General features: G+C 38.0%; 1 protein-coding gene across 4 annotated transcripts; it reads right to left on the bottom strand.

The window, feature by feature from the left end:
* Positions 1–1,519: 1,519 nt before the first annotated feature.
* On the bottom strand, positions 1,520–21,972 carry hdr (hematopoietic death receptor). Of its 4 annotated transcripts, none has more exons than XM_062051505.1 (10): positions 21,869–21,972; positions 14,931–15,072; positions 14,681–14,809; positions 14,439–14,550; positions 14,258–14,349; positions 11,277–11,378; positions 11,086–11,114; positions 10,210–10,380; positions 5,049–5,085; positions 1,520–3,200 (listed from the first exon to the last, which is right to left on the bottom strand). In XM_062051505.1, exons 1-10 carry the CDS (start codon positions 21,890–21,892, stop codon positions 2,908–2,910), a joined length of 1,131 nt encoding a protein of 376 aa, XP_061907489.1. In that variant the 5' UTR covers positions 21,893–21,972; the 3' UTR covers positions 1,520–2,907. The 4 variants fall into 4 exon arrangements, with proteins under 4 accessions (XP_061907489.1, XP_061907491.1, XP_061907488.1 ...); XM_062051507.1 differs by having other exon boundaries at positions 10,318–10,380; XM_062051504.1 differs by having other exon boundaries at positions 1,521–3,200; positions 10,210–10,392.
* Between the last annotated feature and the right edge of the window lie 1,774 nt (positions 21,973–23,746).

The raw sequence follows: 23,746 nt of genomic DNA, 5'->3' as shown, positions 1-23,746 counted from the left end.
GTGTAAATTTTGACAATAAACTACAAAATAATACAAAACAAACAATATTGGCAATGAATCAAAAATAAATGTTTCCTTTTTCTTTTCCAATTCAGATATCGAAGCATTGTGATGACCTTTAGTTCTGCTGTGAAAGCTCTGCTGCGTGATGTTGCTGATGAGATGCCGCCCCTTATTAAATCTGTGACAAAAATAATACCCGCTCTGTCGAAACAATAACGTTTGATCAGCTGCTCGTCATCAAACAAAGCCAGGACATCCTTCCGCTCCCTGAAAGTTCGCGCACGTCTCTCTCGCCTCAGTGCCATCCCCCGCTGGCAACTCCTAACCACTTAGGACACCTCGGAAGGTCTCTTAAATATCGTGGAGAGTAGGAGTGATTCTTAGACTTAAGAAAGTTGATAGCTTTTATTCTTAAGTTTGAGAGTAGGACTAAATTTCGCAAATTCTCAGGACTTAAATGTAAAATGGCACTCTAAGACGCCTGGGGCCGTACTTATCAAGCTTCTTAGAATTACTCCTAAGAAGTCTGCTAAGAGTTGACTTAAGAGTAAATAAATTCTTCGCTGAAAGCTGCACTTAAAAGTTAGTTATCAAGCGTCTTACTCACACTTTCAGCGAAGTGTAGGACTGAATCTTAAGTGTCACACTCAGAGCTGAATTACGACATTATGTGCCGTAAACGGAATTTTAGGTGACGTAATTTCTGTGTCCATAGAAATGACCAATCACGGAAGGGAATCCGTTGTCTAAGAATAAAGAAATATCTTGGAAATATTTAAGTGGACAATGGGAGTGTATATTTCGACAATAAACTACAAAATAATACAAAACAAACTAGTCCCCGCCGGCACTCACGCTACCGCTCCCTCTCTTCTATCGCCCACACACTCACTGACGTCACTCACCTCACGGCCACACACATACGCTACTGTCATTTTCTTTCCAATTCATTAATTAGGCAACTAATTTGAAACTGGTGTGGGTGGCTCTATATATACTAGCCCACTGCAGACATATGCAGAAATCAACAAGGAATCGAAAAGTATTAAATCTGTGACAAAAATAATATCCGCTCTGTCTAAACAATACCGTTTGATCAGCTGCTCGTCATAAAAAAACAACAACATTGTTCCGTTCCCTGAACGTTCGCGCACGTCTCTCTCGCCTCAGTGCCATCCCCTGCTGGCAACTCCTAACCACTTAAGACACCTCTGAAGGTCTCTTAAATATTGTGGAGAGTAGGAGTGATTCTTAGACTTAAGAACGTTGATAAAAAGCTTTTATCTTAAGTTTGAGAGTAGGACTAAATTTAGCAAATTCTCAGGACTTAAGTGTAAAATGGCACTCTAAGAAGCTTGATAAGTACAGCCCCTGATAAATACGGCCCCAGGTTCACTGCACTATGGGAACTGAAATGGTTCCAATATTTTGATGATTATGCCACACAAAAAAAATAAAAAAAATCACACAATGAATGCACTCACACAAAAGAACACAAACTCAATATGCAAAACAGAAATAAATACTTTATATATCTGTTGAACTTTGAAATAGAAAATACTCAATATACAGCAGTATTCCAATCTAATGCTGAACAAACACCTGATGAGTCCATTTGGACTATTTGAGTAGTTAGGAATGCATATTTAGCGAGGGTGGAGTAACTGACTCAAGCAAAAACATTCAAAGTGCATTTCATTCATATCTGCAATTATTAAAGCTGTAACGGAAAGGCAATATGTAGGAAACCCCGAAAAACTTCATGAAGTACGTTTTGACTCAAGTTTGTTCAAACACTAGGTCATTGTGCAGAGTAAACCAGCATTAATTATGATCAACATCACATTCCTGACCAAGTGAAATGTCCCTTTGCTCATCTTACAATAAATAATAATTCCTGAGGTTGAAATAAAGACACGTTTGAAAAAAACAATTGTTAGAAAAGCAATCACAGCTATTAAAAGTAATTATCAAAGTAATGCATATTCATTTCATGTAAAACTGCAGTGTCATGATTTCAACAGCAAACATTTGCACTCAAGTCGGAGCTCAGAAGTGCACTTTGGTTCAATGTGTTGCTCTTTGTGCTGTAATAACTATGACGTACTATTACAACTGTGCTGTTACAATTATTACAACTGTGAGGTCTTGCACTTCATCAGCAGCACTCAACTTTAGTAATATTAGTACAACAATACATTAGTAATAATAAATTAAAATAATTCCATTTCCAAAATAGATACACTGTAAATGTCCACTGTAGTTATTTCAAAAAATAAACAAATGATTTTAGCGACCACTGCTGTACAAGATAAATATACTGCTCACACTGCAAAAAGCAATAATACCTTAAAAAATATATATATTTGCACTAATAACAAGTGCACTTTTCTTGGTAGAAGAAAAAAAGAGATCTTTTTGCTCAATATGTTGAAAAATATTCTTAAATGAAGTAAATGCTAGTGCCATTATCTTGACATAATGATATGCGCTCGGCATCTTTTTTTTTCATGCTTGAAGTAAGAAATTATCACTTTAAAAAAGTAAGTTTTATACTTGCATGTTAATGACACAGCTTTGCATCAGTTGATATTCTAGTTTCAAGCATGTTTTACTTAATATAGGTCATCAAATCTCAGCAACAAGCTGTAATATCTTACTGAGGTCATTTAGGACCAAAACACTTAAAACAAGTAAAACATTAACATAAAATCTGCTTAGTGAGAAGAATTATCTTATCAGACAGAAAATAAGCAAATATCACCCTTATTTGAGATATTCAATCTTACTTAGATTTCAGTTTTTGCAGTGCATGTAATGCATGCATGCAGTCTTTTGATCAGGATTCTCCGGAATTAAAGTAAAACCCGTCAAACCGACTAAAAACTTCCTATAATTAGAGCTTTATTTATTCTCTAAAATGTAATGACCTTCTTCCAAGGCTTTCTTCTTGATCATCTCAGCTGTTTGCTTCTGGCCACACTCCAGTAGTGCGCTCAGGAGCTCGTTCAAGCAGGCTTCTTTCCCCTCTCGCTCCAACCAGATGTTCAGCAAATCATGAATCCGGTCATCATACGTGCGATTGATCGTGCTTTTGATCACGTTGTCGTCCATGCAAAGTTGGCGGAAGAATTTATTGTGGTAATCGCAGTCGACGTCCTCGAAATACGGGAAACACTTCCGTAGAGACTGGACGCCTGGAATCAAAGACTTGCCTTTAGATAACGGACTTGGTCATTTCATTTAGAGGGTAAAAAGAGCATCTTGCTGCATGCTAAACGGTTTTCTTCAGCTAAATTGAAATGATTGTCTTTGGCCCACAGGAGCAAAGAAACTATTATTAGTCACCCCACCTGGAGACCCTCTACCTGAAACCTATTAATAAGGTTAGAAATTACATTAAGGAGAACATCTCTGCCAAATGAAGACTACTGTAATGACTTTGTCACTGGACTCTCTAAGCCAGCTGTAGAGCAGCGGCACTACGTGCAAAATGCTGCTGCTCGTGTCCTGGCTAGAACCAGGATAGAACAGCATATTAGTCCAGTGACTTTAAAACTGCACTCCTTGTTTTCAAGTATTAAGCCAAAGTCCATCTGACATGTTGGAGCTCTGAGAACCTCAGGGAGGTCTCCTGCTGGTGCCTAGAGTCAAGACTAAACACGGTGAAACTTTTATGCTCCTAAAATGTGGAATAGTCTCACTGAAGATGTTCAACGTTGGCAATGTTCAAATTGCATTGAATTGTGCATATGACAACTGAAATAATTTTATCTACAGTATTTTAATGATGATTGTATTTCCTTATTTGAATTATTATATACTTGAATTGTTGCCTACTTTTATACAGGTATATTTGTGGAAAGCGCTTTGATGTGTTTTGTGATGTGGAAATAAACTTGCCTTCATGAAGAGTTGAAATGAACACACCCACATGCCCAGCGTTGAAATGAACACACCCAGAGTTGAAATGAACACACCCAGAGTTGAAATGAACACCCCCACGCGCCCAGAGTTGAAATGAACACACCCACACGCCCAGAGTTGAAATGAACACACCCAGAGTTGAAATTAACACACCCACACGCCCAGAGTTTAAATGAACACACCCAGAGTTTAAATGAACACACCCAGAGTTTAAATGAACACACCCACACACCCAGAGTTGAAATGAACACACCCAGAGTTGAATTGAACACACCCACACACCCAGAGTTGAAATGAACACACCCACACACCCAGAGTTGAAATGAACACACCCAGAGTTGAAATGAACACACCCAGAGTTGAAATTAACCCACCCAGAGTTGAAATTAACCCACCCAGAGTTGAAATTAACCCACCCAGAGTTGAAATTAACCCACCCAGAGTTGAAATTAACCCACCCAGAGTTGAAATTAACCCACCCACCCACACACCCAGAGTTGAAATTAACCCACCCACACACCCAGAGTTGAAATTAACCCACCCACACGCCCAGAGTTGAAATGAACCCACCCACACGCCCAGAGTTGAAATGAACACGCCCAGAGTTGAAATGAACACGCCCAGAGTTGAAATGAACACACCCAGAGTTGAAATGAACACACCCACGCGCCCAGTGTTGAAATGAACACACCCACACGCCCAGAGTTGAAATGAACACACCCAGAGTTGAAATTAACACACCCAGAGTTGAAATTAACACACCCAGAGTTGAAATTAACACACCCAGAGTTTAAATGAACACACCCACACACCCAGAGTTGAAATGAACACACCCAGAGTTGAAATGAACACACCCACACGCCCAGAGTTGAAATGAACACACCCAGAGTTGAAATGAACACACCCAGAGTTGAAATGAACACACCCAGAGTTGAAATGAACACACCCACACGCCCAGAGTTTAAATGAACACACCCAGAGTTGAAATGAACACACCCAGAGTTGAAATGAACACACCCAGAGTTGAAATGAACACACCCACACACCCAGAGTTGAAATGAACACACATGCACACGCACTAAGTGTGGGCGATTGTAGAAACAATTGTAAAGACATACCATTTACAGGCGTCACTTTAGGAAATGGCTCCTCTGCCTAAAAGACAACACAAGGCGCTGCGTTACACAACATGTGTGATAATCTTACACAAATAGTTTGAATCAAGTTGGAAATGTTTGCTTGCCAAGAGGGTTGAAATGGAAATGTTTTCAGGACAGTAACATAAATAAACTCCCCCTTTCCAGACCGTGATGTCTGTGCTATTATTATTCATCACATAGTGGAACAGTTATTTAACTTAACTTTATTAATCAGATTGACTTAAATTCTTAACAAAATGTGGTGTAAAAATCAAACAACGTAAAGGATATTTACTACATGTAGGTCTTCCAAAGGGGTTTTAAGCACAACTATTTGATAGGATATAGTCCCGAACCAAACTAAGAAAACATTTTTTTGGAAGGTCCTCAATCTCAACTGAATCGAACATTTGTGGACTATGCTTAAAAGTAGGGGTGTAACGGTACGTATATTTGTATTGAACCGTTTCGATACGGGTGTTTCGGTTCGGTTCGGAGGTGTACCGAACAAGTTTCCACACGAACATATTAAGTAGCCGCCTACGCTTCCGTCTGCCTCTGTCTCTGTCAGTCCTCTACACAACACCCAGCATTGTCCCACCCACACAACCATCTGATTGGTTACAAACAGAGCGGTAACAGCCAATCAGCAGTGCGTATTCAGAGCGGTAACAGCCAAACAGCAGTGCGTATTCAGAGCGCATGTAGTCAGTGCTTAGCGTTTAGCAGGTAAGCATCAGGCAGCGAACTCTCCCCAAATTATAATTAACACCTCCCAGTCAACTACTAGTAACATCACTATGAGCCCGTTGACCTTCTAGAAATATAAAAGGCAGTTCAGCTCGCTCGCAGTCCTGGCTTGAGGTGAAGGCTAATTCGCTTTTAGCGTAATGTTAGCTCATTTTGCGGTGTGTGTGTGTGTGTGTTACGGACAGCAAAGCCCTGTCTGTCTGTTATTTCACTTTACCTTTTTCTGTGTTGATTGAGCTGTGTTGAAGCAGCAAAAAAGGACATTATGTTAAATGAAGAGTTTCTGTCTCTGATAGTTGATATAATAATGTAACTGCATCATAAAGCCTACATGAACTCCATGGTGTTCAGGGATGAATAGTCTCTCCTATTGCTATCGTACCATTTTTTCAGCTATAGTTACATTAATCATTAGAAATGCAGCAGCCTAGTTTTGAATGGCAGGGTCCCTGCTATCACATGATAAAATATAACATTTACATAATAAAAATGAACTACAGGCTTCCCAAATGCTGTAATAAATTAAGCATGATGAGTTGACATGAAACTGTTTAATGTTGCACTTTTTATATGTAGAAGAAAAGTTTTGTCATTGTATTTAATCTGAGCAACAACTTGAGGCAGTTTAATGGACGGTGTGGCGAAGTTGGTAGAGCGGCCGTGCCAGCAATCGGAGGGTTGCTGGTTACTGGGGTTCAATCCCCACCTTCTACCATCCTAGTCACGTCCGTTGTGTCCTTGGGCAAGACACTTCACCCTTGCTCCTGATGGGTGCTGGTTAGCGCCTTGCATGGCAGCTCCCGCTATCAGTGTGTGAATGGGTGAATGTGGAAATACTGTCAAAGCGCTTTGAGTACCTTGAAGGTAGAAAAGCGCTATACAAGTATAACCCGTTTATCATAATTAACGTGGGCAGAATTATTATAGTGTTCCCAATGTTAAAAGAATAAAGCCATTGTTTACAAACTTGGTAAATAAATAACCAAAAAATTTATATTTTGTTGTTTTCTTACTGTTCGGAAAATGAACTGAACCGTGACCTCTAAACCGAGGTACGTACTGGACCGAAATTTTTGTGTACCGTTTCACCCCTACTTAAAAGTCATTACTTTACCACATTAACGGCTATTATTGCTCAAATACAATGTCAGACGGAAGTCCTAAAGACATACAGTGGAACCTCAATATGGATCTTGAATAGGGTTCATAAATACAAAAATTTGACTATGGAAATAAATTTCCCCACAAAAAATATATAAAAAAATAAATGCATAACTGGTTCCAGCCTCAAAAACTTCCATACAAGGTTTGTGATGTGTGTAAACTTTGAACACAATATGAAATTGTATAGAAACAATAATAAATAAACATTATAATGTTAAAACACAAGGTTGATTGGCAACACTAAATTGGCCCTAGTGTGTGAATGTAAGTGTGAATGTTGTCTATCTGTGTTGGCCCTGCGACGAGGTGGCGACTTGTCCAGGGTGTACCCCGCCTTCCGCCCGATTGTAGCTGAGATAGGCTCCAGCACCCCCGAAAGGGATAAGCGGCAGAAAATGGATGGATGGGATGTTGAAAAACAAAGATGGGTTACTGTTTAAGGGTTTCACTCTCCTTCGTTACAAAGTTAACTTTAAAGTTGGAGCGGTAAACTTTCTCATTGTAACTTCAAACTTCAGCTATAAGTACAATCATTTTTGTGGTCTCTCACCTAAACCCTTAACTGGGAAGATTTACTACTGGACAAACTGCAAAAAGTCAGTGTTCAAAAACAAGAAAAAATAAATAAATAAAAAAATTAGGGGTATTTTACTTGAACTAAACAAAATTATCTGCCAATAGAACAAGAACATTTGGCTTGTCAAGACTTTCCAAAACAAGTCAAATTAGCTAACCTCAATGCACCCAAAAATACCTTAAAATAAGTATATTCTCACTAATAACAATTGCACTTTTCTTGGTAGAAAAAAAAAAGAGACCTTTTTGCTCAATATGTTGAAAAATATTCTTCAATTAAGTAAATGCTGGTGCCATTATCTTGACATAATGATATGCGCTCGGCATTTACATTTCTTGAAACCAGCAAACTTATACTAAAAACGAGTTTATTGTTCTTAATGGAAAGGCAACAAGGCAACCGTTGTTACTCTCGGGGTCTCCTAGCCGCTCAGGCAAATCTTATGGTCTAAAAATGCATTTTTGTGATTTAGGGCTATATAAATAAACATTGATTGATTGATTTTTCCATCGATAACATGACATCATCGCGCCAAGTGCGTGCTCTTTCAGTCAATTAGTGTGCATATTTACAGCCCGCCCCCCGGCCAAATTTTTTTTTTATTGTAATTTTGAAGAATTTATCTGAATGTGCATGAACTATTTCTGTTCAAAATTGTTTGAAATGGCAAATGTTTAAATATCAACTGTCAGTTTACTGTACTGTGCCAACTGTACTACTATACGAGTACGTATTTTCTATTGTTTCATTGAAAATAAAACAGCAAAGTCCATTTGGCTGTCATCCGTTTTAATTATGAGACACATTCGTGTCAAAATCATGATTTTTTTTTCATGCTTGAAGTAAGAATTGATTACTTTAAAAAAAGTATTTTTATACTTGTGAGTGTTGATGACACAGCTTTGCAACAGTTGATATTCTAGTTTCAAGCATGTTTTACTCAATATATGTCATCAAATCTCAGCAACAAGCTGTAATATCTTACTGAGATCATTTAGGACCTAAACCCTTAGAACAAGTAAAACACTAACATAAAATCTGCTAAGTGAAAAGAATTATCTTATCAGGCAGAAAATAAGCAAACATCACCCTTTTTTGAGATATTTCATCTTACTTAGATTTCAGTTTTTGCAGCGCACTGCATTATCTGTGCAGGACAACAATGGAAATGTTCTCCCACCAACCACACATTTCCTTCATATATGTCAAAGGGTTAACAGTTTGTAATTCTGACATTTGTGACGAGCGTGTGTGTTTGTGGCAGACAATGAGGCCTCTCTCGCCAGGACAAGTGTGTGCAGTAGTATATTGTCAGGACTGTTAAGAGTGTTGGATGCTATGTAGGAGCATTAAGAAGCAAGTACCGTATTTTCCGCACCATAAGCCGCCCCGTGTTATTAGCCGCACTTTCAATGAATGGCATATTTCAAAACTTTGTTTACCTATTAGCCGCCCCGTGTTATTAGCCGCACCTACGCTGCGCTAAAGGGAATGTCAAAAAAACAGTCAGATAGGTCAGTCAAACTTTAATAATATATTACAAACCAGCGTTCTAACAACTCTGTTCACTCCCAAAATGTAATGAGCAAATGTGCAATCACAAAAATAGTAACACTCAAAATAGTGCAGAGCAATAGCAACATCAATAACTCAACGTTGCTCGAACGTTAATGTCACACAACACACAATATAAACATTTAAAGCTCACGTTCTGAAGTTATTACTCATCTACAAATCCCTCGAATTCTTCTTCTTCTTCGGTGTGCTTCACTTGTTTTTTGACACCATCTGTGATGTGGACGCGCATGCAGTCGTAGATCAACAGGGACGGAGCTGCGTGAAAAAAGTCACCCGGTCTCTTCGCTCATCTTTTCTTCATCCATCCATCCCTTCGAGTTAGCTTTTATGATGACGCCGGCTGGAAAGTTCTCTTTTGGCAAAGTCTTCCTTTTGAATATCACCATGGGTGGAAGTTTCTGGCCATTAGCATGGCAAGCTAACGGATATTCACCGTACGTGCTCCCGTTGTATCCACAGTGCGGTTCACAGGAATATCAAAAGTCAGTGGAACCTTGTACGCGTGTCTCTTAGTAGGAGCCATTTTGTGGTCTTTACAGAAACACACAAATGAAATGAAATATCCGCGCGCTTCTTCTACGGGGGCAGGTGCTCACCTTGGCGGTTGCTTACAGTAGAAGAAGAAGCGCTTCCTCTTCTATGGGGGCGGTTGCTTACCGTAGAAGAAGAAGCGCTTCCTCTTCTACGGGGAAAAAAGATGGTGGCTGTTTACCGTAGTTGCGAGACCTAAACTTTATGAAAATAAATATTAATCCATATATAAAGCGCACCGGGTTATTAGCCGCACTGTCAGCTTTTGAGAAAATTTGTGGTTTTTAGGTGCGGCTTATGGTGCGGAAAATACGGTAATAGGATATTGTCATGACTGTTAAAAAGAGTGTCCGTAGGAGCATGAAGAAGCAAGTAATAGGATATTGTCAGGACTGTTAAAAAGAGTGTTGGATGCTACGTAGGAGCATGAAGAAGCAAGTAATAGGATATTGTCAGGACTGTTAAAAAGACTGTACGTAGGAGCATGAAGAAGCAAGTGAAAGGCTTGGCAAGAAGCAAAAGGTGAAGGTTGTTGCTCACTTGGTGCACCATGGTTAGATTTTGCTGAGAGTTACTGGCAGAGCTGGAGATGCTTTCACACAAGCGTTGACACTCATCCACCACAACGGCTGGCTGTGGACTTCTCACCGCTGACTGGAAGAAGTGCAGACTGGGACATCTCACACTTTGGGTTGGATGGCTGCTGGTGGGCTGCACATTTTGCTGTAACATGTTAAAAACACTTGCATACCCGCCACCAAATCTGCTTGGCTTTTTTAACTCAGCTCATAATTCATCTTAAAGAGGACCCATGAGGATTTTCTATTTCACTGACTGGTCATTTCTCCTCATCTCATGTTCCAGGTTATGTTCTGTCCACAACATTTTACAAAGGTCTGTTTTGTCAGGATAAGCCACTAAACTCCATTGCAACATTTTCTAGGTTTGAGAGTCCTCAAAAAAGGTAGGATAAAGCATCATTCTCATCTAAATTGTAGCATGCACAATAACACAGGCGTGTAACATAAATGCCGTAAAATCAGTTTCTTTGTGATGCTGCTCTGTTTCAATCTGAGAGTGGGCAGGTGTACCTAATGTTGTAAATCTATATGCTATGTTTGTAAGTTTATTTTCAAGCGCATCTGAAAAAAACTCCCCCCAAAAAAACAAAGGTTTGTCTTCCAAGACATTTTTTTTTTTACATTTAATTAAGGGCAAGAGCATGGAAGATTTCAATTGCAATCTCAAAGGGCACAGCTCTACAAAGAAATGCAAAAAGTGGGTTATCAATTTGATTGTAGAGAAAAATTGACACCACTACATATTATCTAAACTGCAAGGAACTGAGTTGAATGTAGATTAGAATCATTATTGGTCCCCTTTAAGTATTCCCAAAGTAATGCTGACAAGACTCACCTGATCCTTCTCCAGGTTTTCCTGTGTGTCTGAAAAGAAAGAACACAATTCATTTTATCAAATGAAGCAACCATTTATTATTATGCAAAACACATTCAAAATTGTTTGAACGCACTTACAATTTTATTCTATTTCAATAAAATTAAAATTAACCAAAAAGCACACATTTGACTTATGAGTTTTAATCTTACCTGCTGATCTGGGACTCTTCTTATACAGGTACATGCAAACTCCCCCAATCACCACTGCTGAACCAATGAAGAATATAACCAGACTGACATAGAGAACATGTTCTGGTTAAAGGGAACAAAACAAATACCACCATTATTACTATTTTACTGTATTTATGATAGAGATTTTAAAATGACTGGAGATATGTTTAAAATCACTGAGCTAATCAGTTTATGAAAACATACTGAATCCCATACAAACATTTTAGGCCTATTATGTATGCAGCTTGTGTCTTACTTCCAAGATATATATATATACACACATACACACACACACACACACACACTTATTAGGTTTGGGTCTTATTGTTTTGTAGTCAGTTTTCTGCTCGGTTCAGTGTTTTTTTTACACCCCAGACTGTCCCAATAATCTACCATTGCCAGTTCTTTAAAACAATGTCATTTACTGTATAGTTAAAGAGCTGCCAAGATTTGGTGTTTGCACTTTTAGGAGAATTACTTCCATGCAGTTTTGTTTGAGATACGAGTGTTTTGTGAGTTGGTCATGGAAGGCAATCTGCTCCTAACTTCAGGAAACAGTTGTATTTTACAAAAGCATTACAATCTGGGAGATGTTTAACTTCAGTTGACATGCGAGCATACAGCAGACCTACACATTCTCTATGTACCTCTAACAGTTGGTATTTTCCCCTCACCAGGCTCACAACACTCCTGCTTCTCCGTCCCCTCACATTGTACAATGCACATCACACACTTTGAATAGAGTAGCTTCAAACGGTTCTAATTCTTTCATAAACCATTCTATCCATAATACCGTATTATCTGGGGCCATACTTATCAAGGTTCTTAGAGTGCCATTTTACACTTAAGTCCTGAGAATTTGCGAAATTTAGTCCTACGCTCAAACTTAAGAATAAAAGCTTTTTATCAACGTTCTTAAGTCTAAGAATCACTCCTACTCTCCACGATATTTAAGAGACCTTCAGAGGTGTCTTAAGTGGTTAGGAGTTGCCAGCAGGGGATGGCACTGAGGCGAGAGAGACGCGCGCGAACATTCAGGGAGCGGAACGATGTTCTGGATTTGTTTGATGACGAGCAGCTGATCAAACGGTATCGTTTAGACAGAGCGGGTATTATTTTTGTCACAGATTTAATACTTTTCGATTCCATGTTGATTTCTGCATGTGGCTGCAGTGGGCTAGTATATATAGAGCCACCCACACCAGTTTCAAATTAGTTGCCTAATTAATGAATTGGAAAGAAAATGTTATGACAGTAGCGTATGTGTGTGGCCGTGAGGTGAGTGACGTCAGTGAGTGTGTGGGCGACAGAAGAGAGGGAGCGGTAGCGACTAGTTTGTTTTGTATAATTTTGTAGTTTATTGTCAAAATATACACTCCCATTGTCCACTTAAATGTTTCCAAGATATTTCTTTATTCTTAGACAACGGATTCCCTTCCGTGATTGGTCATTTCTATGGACACAGAAATTACGTCACCTAAAATTCCATTTACGGCACATAGTAATGTCGTAATTCAGCTCTGAGTGTGACACTTAAGATTCAGTCCTACACTTCGCTGAAAGTGTGAGTAAGACGCTTGATAACTAACTTTTAAGTGCAGCTTTCAGCGAAGAATTCATTTACTCTTAAGTCAACTCTTAGCAGACTTCTTAGGAGTAATTCTGAGAAGCTTGATAAGTACGGCCCCTGGACTATAAGATGCTACTTTTTTTTTTTTAACCCTGCGGCTTCAGAAATAAATTCAGAATGTTTATCTTCTTCTTTGTAAACACTAAGTTTCAAGAGTTTCTTGAAGTGGATTATATTAGCACATTGTTTGATTTTTTTGCTTAATCCATTCTATCATTTAATTCCACATACTGATATACTGAAGGTCTTAAGTGTTGGACGTGAGTACCAATGTTTTAAATTAAATTTTTCTGTAAGATTATATTTCTCCTCTTTTGTTGAGAAGAATTGTTGTATATTCTTGGGTAGCAGGTTGTAGTTTGCTTTGTGTATAATTTTAGCTGTTTGCTAATTCACTATGTCGTGGAATTTCAGTATTTTTGATTCAACATATTAAAGGGTTTGTATGTTCTCTATATGCAACATTATGTATTATTCTAACTGATCTTTTTGTAACACTGTTAATGAATGAAGTGTACTTTTGTAGTTATTTCCCATATTTCTACACAATAACTCAGATAACACTAGTGAGAAGTAGAGAATATGAAGTGATTTTTGGTCTAGAACATGATTTGCTTTATTCATTATTGACGCGTTTCTTTCTACTTTATGTTGTATATTTTTTACATGAGATTTCCAGTTCAATTTATTAATCATTACACCTAGAATTTGGTCTCATCTACTCTTTGAATTTCTATTCCGTCTATTTGTATTTGTGTATGACTTTCCCTTCTACTGTTACCAAATAGCATATGTTTAGTTTTACTGAGATTCAAAGACAGTTTGTTTTTGTCAAAACATCTTTTTAATTTGTTCATTTCTTCTGTTATTATTTGTATTATCTTCTGTGTGTTCTCTCCTGAATAAAACGCTGCTGTATCATCCGCAAATAATACTAACTTTAAATCTTTTGTAACTTTACAAATGTCATTTATATAGACCTTATACAAAAGGTGTGGCTTATCTATAGATTTTTCCACTAAATGATGTAATGGATTAAGCAAAGAAATCAAACAACGTGTTAAAATTATTCACTTTAAGAAACTTTTCAAACTTAAGTGTTTACAAAGTATGTACATATCACAACCTACATCTGTATATCTGCAGCTTATAGTCCTGTGGCTAAAATGAAAAAAATATTTTCTTCATCTAAATGAAAAAAATATTTTCTTCTAAAATGTCATGGGTGCGGCTTATACTGTACACCATTGCGGTTTATAGTCCCAAAAATATGGTATTTAAAAATGATGACAGGAATAGAAATATGTTTGTGCAACCAAATATAGTATACTTGAGGGAGGGTCTGACTGCGGGGGGGTCTTCTTGCACTCAGTGTTGGAGGTAGCAGTACAGTTCCTGACAACTTTGTCATCTTCTTCACACCTTGATTAGGTCAAACCAAAAACAAAAAGAAGTAAATGCAAATGGCTATTTTTTAATTGGTCCTGATTAGACAGAGTCAGGAGTGTCACCTTGAACACTTCTTGCACACCTCACATGCTTCTTCAGGAGCACAAAATCTTCCTTCTTTACACCGACATTCAGTGTTCTGAGTAGGACTGCAAGGCCTCACGATTTCCTGATCTGTCATAACAAAAACAAACAAAAAAAGATACCTGGTTTAAATACATTTAAACTGAGCATTTTGAAAAGTGTGAAGGTTTTTCATCCTGGCTCATCACATTCAATAGTGAACTCCAACAAGCAGAAATACCTGAGCGACACTGTGCACATGGGATACATTTTTCGAAGTTGCTGGCATGTTCGGTAAACGTTGTATGGTCGCACTGCTCACACTGCCCCTTTCCATGTGCTGTGGTACAGTGGGACTTTACATGGGTACCTGAAAAAAAAAAGATCACCATTTAATGTTGAAACTAAACTTGCCCTTTGGGTAAACTCTTTGAAAGTGTTAAAGTGTGAGACAGCGACAATGTCAGTGGGCTAACATGTTGTTGCCTTACCAGCTGGGCAGTTTAAACAACAGATGTTGTTGATTAAGTACTCCTCATCTCCGCAGACAGCTTCCCGTCGTGTCCTGATGACAGAGCCAGCTTGGGAAAATGTGGCGGAGGATGCAAACGAGCCGATCAAAACAAAAAAAACCTTTGGGAAAACAGATAAAACATTGTCAACCAATGACTTGAGTATTAAAAGTAACGCTGCAACTAGGGATGATGTTTGATAAGAAATTGAGTTTGAGCCCATTATTGAATCCTCTTATCGAACCGATTCCTTATCGATTCTCTTATCGATTCCAGATAGGTTGTTGTATATGGAAAAAAACACAATATTTGGTTTAACAAAAGCTCACTTTTATTTCATAAGAAAAAAATAAAATAAATAAATAAATATTGAAAAAAATATATTGACTGTTACCCAAAGTATATTAAGTGGGATTTTTCAGAAAAACAAATATATACAGTAACACAAAAACAACATGTCTCTGTGATCACTATAGGTGTATAAATAATAATATAGTGTTAAATAAAATCAGTCCCTTGGGCACAAAACTGAAAATACAGCTCTCCAAAAAGTGCATTTCTGCTGCTATTGGAACATACCAACTACACACACTATGACACTAAGAACACCACAGTCATCAATCAACAATTCTTCTTCCCTTACATGAGAGCGAAGCCTGGCAAAAATTGCATATTGCCTGTTCTGCCCTCACTATACGTGTTGAGGTTATACAGCTTGGCAGACAGCTAACAAACAATCCAAGACGTCTAATAAAGTTCCAAAGCAGATTAATCCATTTAGGCTCTTTATTGTTGGTTATCTTGCTTTTTCTTTTCCTATCTTTACTTTTGTCTTGCACTGGACTGTTGTTTTTTTTTTAAACTGAAATACACACAATGACAAATGTATAAGCTATGTGATTCAATTAACATACTGAAGTGTAGTACACAATATGTAAATATTAGCTTCACACAAATATACAGTACTATCATCAAACAAATACTTCTGAGTGTTGAAACTATTTCGATGGTGGAAATACACGACTGGCAGCCATTTTAAGTCCTCAAAACATCCATTGAAACAGTGCACAAAAATCGTTTTTCAATAGACATCTTACTATCAAATTGAAACACTTTCCACCTTAATATTGAGTTATATAAACAAGTTAAACAGTTTACTTACAGACTCATCTTTTCCAAGGCTTGTAGGAGCTAACAACTTGTCTACTTCTCAATTGTCTCATGAACTGAACTGACTCGCCAAGTGCCCAAACTAATGACGCATAGTATTTTCATATCGCTACAAGGTGTCAGTAAGAGTCTACAATCAAATGGGCATAACATTGCGTCCCACAGGGCATTTTCTGTGTGAAGGGATTCGTTCTCAGGTATTCGAATAAAGAACCAACTCTTTTCTTTACTATAGTGGTCTCGATAACGGAGGGATTCGAGTCAGAGGACTCGGTTATTTTGTTATCGAACAACCGGGAAAACCGGTTTCGAGCATCATCCCTAGCTGCAACGATTCGTTTAATTCAATTAGAAAAAAAACATCGCTTTTGTATTTTGTTGCTTTGATGATTATTGTGATACATTGATTCTGATGATACTTTGTCAGAGCCTTATTGTTTAGTTTGGTTTAATTTTGTAATTTAGGCCGACTAAAATGTGAAATTTAGTTGACTAAAACTAAGTCAATTTAGATGACTAAAGTTTCAATAAAACATTTTCATTAAAATAATAACTAAAACCAAATTCATAAACTGCTGCTAAAATTAAAACAGATTTCAACATTTCCAATAAGTTAATTTAAGTACTGCAAAATATTGCAATGTCCTTCCGGTTTACCTTTAAAAACAAATTAACCACTAATAGCAATTTGTTTTTTGAAAATAAGTTTGCTGAATTGTCGTGGAAAAAAAAAAACTAACTAAAAAGTGTTTTGTTTAAAACAATATCCATGTCATGGCATCACCCCATTAATGGAGAATACAAATTAAATAATGTTAGTGGATCTCCACCAAAAAAAAAAAAAAAAAGTCAGTCAACAACTCCAGCAACTAGAACACATTGGCCTCGTTTACACTGCACACCAAACCTGATTTTGCCCTCAAGTGACACATCTGATTTTTTTGGGCAGTCCTAACGTTGCAAAGTGCTTCAAATATGATAGTTAGGCATCAGATTCAGGAATAAAATTTAGGAGAGCTACGACACTCGTGTGCGCCGGAAAGACACAGTCGCCAGTAGAAATAGATATTTCGTCACAACATTGGGCTTTGGTTTTTTATTTAGGACGACCGAATATTCGGGACATAACTTGTCAGTATTGTACAAAAATAATAGACTATATGTAATATACTAATGTATATTTTGATTCCAAAGAAATAGCGATTGTTGAAAGACCGCAATTGTCGCTGTGACACATTTGCTTACATGTGAGTAGAAAATAAAGCTCCCTTAAATCCATGCAGATGTCCGTGCCTCCTCTATTTAACAGCCATATATAGATTACACTATATACATCCATTCATACATTATATTACTTTAACATGAAAAAAACCCCACTTATTTTTAAAGTGTTGCGACCTTTATTTTATTTTGTAGTAATAGCGACTTCCTTCCGGTCAACTTGTTTTCACTATATGGAAGTCCACATGCAAGTGGCATAGAGGCCACATTTCCAAAGGTGTCTGATGAAAATCCCTTTTTACTTGCAGTGTAAACAGTCAGCTGGAAAAAATCAGATCTCAAAAAATTTGATTTGAAAAAAGGTAGTCAGCATACTTGCTACCCTCCCGAATTTTCCGGGAGACTCCCGAATTTCAGGGCCTCTCCCGAAAATTTCCCGGGACAACCATTCTCCCGATTTCCAGCCGGACTTAAGGCACGCCCCTCCAAGTCCGTGCAGACCTGAGTGAGGACAGCCTGTCGTCACGTCCGCTTGGCCAACCAAAAAGTAACCACAGAACACTAGTGTGGCCAACGGTTTACGTTGTATTGCGCACCCTGACGGCAAGTGTGGGAATCGGTTCTAAAGTATGAAGTAAAGAGACGTAACTTCGTCACCTCGCCTGGTTATTGACCACCAACCCAGAATATTACACTGCCCATACCCATGTTCCTTCAAAGCATTGCACTTTCAAATACAACAATGAGTAGAAGAGTGTTATGTGTGTCAATGTGTAAATAAATGAACACTGAAATTGAAGTTTTTATTTTATTTACAAACCCCGTTTCCATATGAGTTGGGAAATTGTTTTAGATGTAAATATAAACGGAATACAATGATTTGCAAATCATTTTCAACCCATATTTAGTTGAATATGCTACAAAGACAACATATTTGATGTTCAAACTGATAAACATATTTTTTTTTGCAAATAATCATTAACTTTAGAATTTAATGCCAGCAACACGTGACAAAGAAGTTGGGAAAGGTGGCATTTCATTCCATGAAATGCTCAGTCATTCACAAACAAGGATGGGGCGAGGGTCACCACTTTGTCAACAAATGCGTGAGCAAATTGTTGAACAGTTTAAGAAAAACCTTTCTCAACCAGCTATTGCAAGGAATTTAGGGATTTTACCATCTACGGTCCGTAATATCATCAAAAGGTTCAGAGAATCTGGAGAAATCACTGCACGCAAGCAGCTAAGCCCGTGACCTTCGATCCCTCAGGCTGTACTGCATCAACACTTCAGAAACCCAATGTCAGTAACTACAGTTGGTCGCTACATCTGTATATGCAAGTTAAAACTCTCCTATGCAAAGCGAAAACTGTTTATCAACAACACCCAGAAACGCAGTCGGCTTCGCTGGGCCTGAGCTCATCTAAGATGGACTGATACAAAGTGTAAAAGTGTTCTGTGGTCTGACGAGTCCACATTTAAAATTGTTTTTGGAAACTGTGGACGTCGTGTCCTCCGGACCAAAGAGGAAAAGAACCATCCGGATTGTTATAGGCGCAAAGTGTAAAAGCCAGCATCTGTGATGGTATGGGGGTGTATTAGTGCCCAAGACATGGGTAACTCACACATCTTTTAAGGCGCCATTAATGCTGAAAGATACATACAGGTTTTGGAGCAACATGTTGCCATCCAAGCAACATTACCATGGACGCCCCTGCTTATTTCAGCAAGACAATGCCAAGCCACGTGTTACATCAACGTGGCTTCATAGTAAAAGAGTGCGGGTACTAGACTGGCCTGCCTGTAGTCCAGACCTGTCTCCCATTGAAAATGTGTGGCGCATTATGAAGCCTAAAATACCACAACGGAGACCCCCGGACTGTTGAACAACTTAAGCTGTACATCAAGGAAGAATGGGAAAGAATTCCACCAGAGAAGCTTCAAAAATGTGTCTCCTCAGTTCCCAAATGTTTACTGAGTGTTGTTAAAAGGAAAGGCCATGTTGTTCTGTTACACAATTTCCAAACTCATATGGAAACGGGGTTTGTAGATACGTAGACACGCACACAGCTGCTTGGATTGATGCCAAATATTAGCGGAGTTAAGACCGCTCATTAATTTTCCTGAGGGAACTCTCCTGAAGGAATCAATGAAGTACTATCTATCTATCTATCTATCTATCTGTCAACTAATGCAAGTAAAATGACTGAATTTTGTAACAAATTGCTACAATTTGTGTTTTATCTTTAACAAAAGTGTGTTTTACCTGCTACATGGCTTACATGTGTACATTAATCCATAGTTTTGTTTTAGCACTTACTAATAATTGTATTGAATATGGGTTGAAAATGATTTGCAAATCATTGTATTCTGTTTATATTTACATCCAACACAATTTGCCAACTCATGGAAACAGGGTTTGTATATGTATATAATAAAATACATACATATATATATAGAGCTGGAATTAACTGAAAGTCAAGTTATATATATATATATATATATATATATATATATATATATATATATATATATATATATATATATATATATATATATATATATATATATATATATATATATATATATATATATATATGGGGGGTTAGGTTTGGTTGATATCAGCACTTCAGTCATCAACAATTGCATCATCAGAGAAATGGGCATTGAAACAGTGTAGGTCTTGACTTGGTAGGATATGTACAGCAAGTAGTGGACATAGAGAGAGAGATCAGAAAGCATAAGAACAAGTATCTACATTTGATTATTTACAATCCGGGTTGAAGTTGCCTGGAGGTGTTCTTTTAGTGCGGTTTTGAAGGAGGATAGAAATGCACTTTCTTTTACACATGTTGGGAGTGCATTCCATATTGATGAGGCATAGAAGGAGAATGAGTTAAGACCTGACTTGTCCTTGGCTCACCTTCTCCCTTTTTTTAACACTGCGCTCTACTCACCTGACAACAGGTGGTTTGATGGGCACCTTATTTGGCCAATCACACGCCAGGGCCCAGACTCACACCACTAAGTGACACAAAAAAAGGCTGAGTCACATCAAGTAGATCCTTCCTACTTGTCCTAACTTATACTCTGCGTATTCAGAGAGTGTGTGTATTTTTGACCCAGCATATTTGGTCACATTTTCAGTAGGCCCATAATAAATTCATAAAAGAACCAAACTTCATGAATGTTTTTTTGTGACCAACAAGTATGTGCTCCAATCACTCTATCACAAAAAAATAAGAGTTGTAGAAATTATTGGAAACTCAAGACAGCCATGACATTATGTTCTTTACAAGTGTATGTCAACTATTGATCGTGACTGTATACATGTCCTATTTAGTAGCACCAATACTGACATTACATATGTATATATGTCCTATTTAGTAGCACCAACACTGACATTATATATGTTTATATGTCCTATTTAGTAGCACCAACACTGACATTATATATGTTTATATGTCCTATTTAGTAGCACCAACACTGACATTATATATGTATATATGTCCTATTTAGTAGCACCAACACTGACATTACATATGTATATATGTCCTATTTAGTAGCACCAACACTGACATTATATATGTTTATATGTCCTATTTAGTAGCACCAACACTGACATTATATATGAATTTATGTCCTATTTAGTAGCACCAACACTGACATTATATATGTATATATATCCTATTTAGTAGCACCAACACTGACATTATATATGTTTATATGTCCTATTTAGTAGCACCAACACTGACATTATATATGTATATATGTCCTATTTAGTAGCACCAACACTGACATTACATATGTATATATGTCCTATTTAGTAGCACCAACACTGACATTATATATGTTTATATGTCCTATTTAGTAGCACCAACACTGACATTATATATGTATATATGTCCTATTTAGTAGCACCAACACTGACATAATATATGTATATATGTCCTATTTAGTAGCACCAACACTGACATTATATATGTATATATGTCCTATTTAGTAGCACCAACACTGACATTACATATGTATATATGTCCTATTTAGTAGCACAAACACTGACATTATATATGTATATATGTCCTATTTAGTAGCACCAACACTGACATTATATATGTATATATGTCCTATTTAGTAGCACCAGCACTGACATTTGGACGGAGCTTTAAACAACTTAAACGACTGAGTTTGCTTTGTCACTGCAGCGAGGAATGTGGCAAGTGCTTAGCAGAGAGAATGTAGCAAGTGTTTGGGAAGTTAGCAGAGCGACGCACTTGCAGGAAAGCCCCGCGGCCAACATTCTAAACTATCAATCCATCCATTTACTACCGCTTGTCCCTTTCGTGGTCGCAGAGGGGGGGTGTTGGAACCTAGCTCAGCTGCATTCGGGCGGCGTACACCCTGGACAAGTCGGCACCTCATCGCAGGGCCAACACAGATAGACAGTGTCGAATACATGGCGGAATAAAAATCTGATACGTGACATAACAAACGTTGCAAAATGAATATAGGCAAACATAACTTACAGTAAAAGGCAGGAATGTGGTCATTCTTCGGTGAATGTGAGCGCGCTAAAGTCCAGCGGAAAACTTTCGCTTCCGGGTTCCTCCGGTTCCTCGGGGAATGACGAAAGACTGGGATGTGCGCAGGTGTTAAATACTCGGGGGGGAGGGGGGCGGGGTCTAAAGTCTCTTTTCACTTCATCGTGTAGTAAAGTCACTAAAATGAACATGACCTCTTTCAGAATGTCAAAAACTAGCCTTTATTTGACATACAGTCTTCATGTTGTTCTGTTAGAGCCTAATTCCAAAACGGAATACATTCATTTATTTATGTCCTCAAAATTCTACACACAATACCCCATACTTGCCAACCTTGAGACCTCCGAATTCGGGAGATGGGGGTGGGGGGTGTTGAGGTGGTGGTAGGGGGGGGGGGGGGTGCATATATATATATATATATATATATATATATATATATATATATATATATATATATATATATATATATATATATATATATATATATATATATATATATATATATATATATATAAATAATCCGTTCATGAATGAGTATATCCGTTCGGCCATGGAGAAGTCTGATCTACAAACCCACTTTCCATATGAGTTGGGAAATTGTGTTAGATGTAAATATAAACGGAATACAATGATTTGCAAATCCTTTTCAACCCATATTCAGTTGAATGCACTACAAAGACAACATATTTGATGTTCAAACTCGTAAACTTTATTTTTTTTTTGCAAATAATAATTAACTTAGAATTCCATGGCTGCAACACGTGCCAAAGTAGTTGGGAAAGGGCATGTTCACCACTGTGTTACATCACCTTTTCTTTTAACAACACTCAATAAACGATTGGGAACTGAGGAAACTAATTGTTGAATTCTTTCCCATTCTTGTTTTATGTAGAGCTTCAGTCGTTCAACAGTCCGGGGGTCTCCGCTGTCGTATTTTACGCTTCATAATGCGCCACACATTTTTGATGGGAGACAGGTCTGGACTGCAGGCGGGCCAGGAAAGTACCCGCACTCTTTTTTTTACGAAGCCACGCTGTTGTAACACGTGCTGAATGTGGCTTGGCATTGTCTTACTGAAATAAGCAGGGGCGTCCATGAAAAAGATGGCGCTTAGATGGCAGCATATGTTGTTCCAAAACCTGTATGTACCTTTCAGCATTAATGGTGCCTTCACAGATGTGTAAGTTACCCATGCCTTGAGCACTAATGCACCCACATACCATCACAGATGCTGGCTTTTCAACTTTGCGTCGATAACAGTCTGGATGGTTTGCTTCCCCTTTGGTCCGGATGACACGATGTCGAATATTTCCAAAAACAATTTTAAATGTGGACTCGTCAGACCACAGAACACTTTTCCACTTTGCATGAGTCCATATTAGATGATCTCAGGCCCAGAGAAGCCGGCGGTGTTTCTGGGTGTTGTTGATAAATGGCTTTCGCTTTGCATAGTAGAGCTTTAACTTGCACTTACAGATGTAGTGACAGTGGTTTTCTGGAGTGTTCCTGAGCCCATGTGGGGATATCCTTTAGAGATTGATGTCGGTTTTTGATACAGTGCCGTCTGAGGGATCAAAGGTCACGGTCATTCAATGTTGGTTTCCGGCCATGCCGCTTACGTGGAGTGATTTCTCCAGATTCTCTGAACTTTTTGATGATATTATGGACCGTAGATGTTGAAATCCCTAAATTTCTTGCAATTGCACTTTGAGAAACGTTGTTCTTAAACTGTTTGACTATTTGCTCACGCAGTTGTGGACAAAGGGGTGTACCTCGCCCCATCCTTTCTTGTTAAAGACTGAGCATTTTTTGGGAAGCTGTTTTTATACCCAATCATGGCACCCACCTGTTCCCAATTAGCCT

Source organism: Entelurus aequoreus, linkage group LG06, assembly GCF_033978785.1.
Source record: "Entelurus aequoreus isolate RoL-2023_Sb linkage group LG06, RoL_Eaeq_v1.1, whole genome shotgun sequence".
Lineage (NCBI taxonomy): Eukaryota > Metazoa > Chordata > Actinopteri > Syngnathiformes > Syngnathidae > Entelurus > Entelurus aequoreus.
The sequence above is the reverse complement of the archived record's forward strand: the minus strand, read 5'-3'. Positions and strand labels throughout refer to the sequence as shown.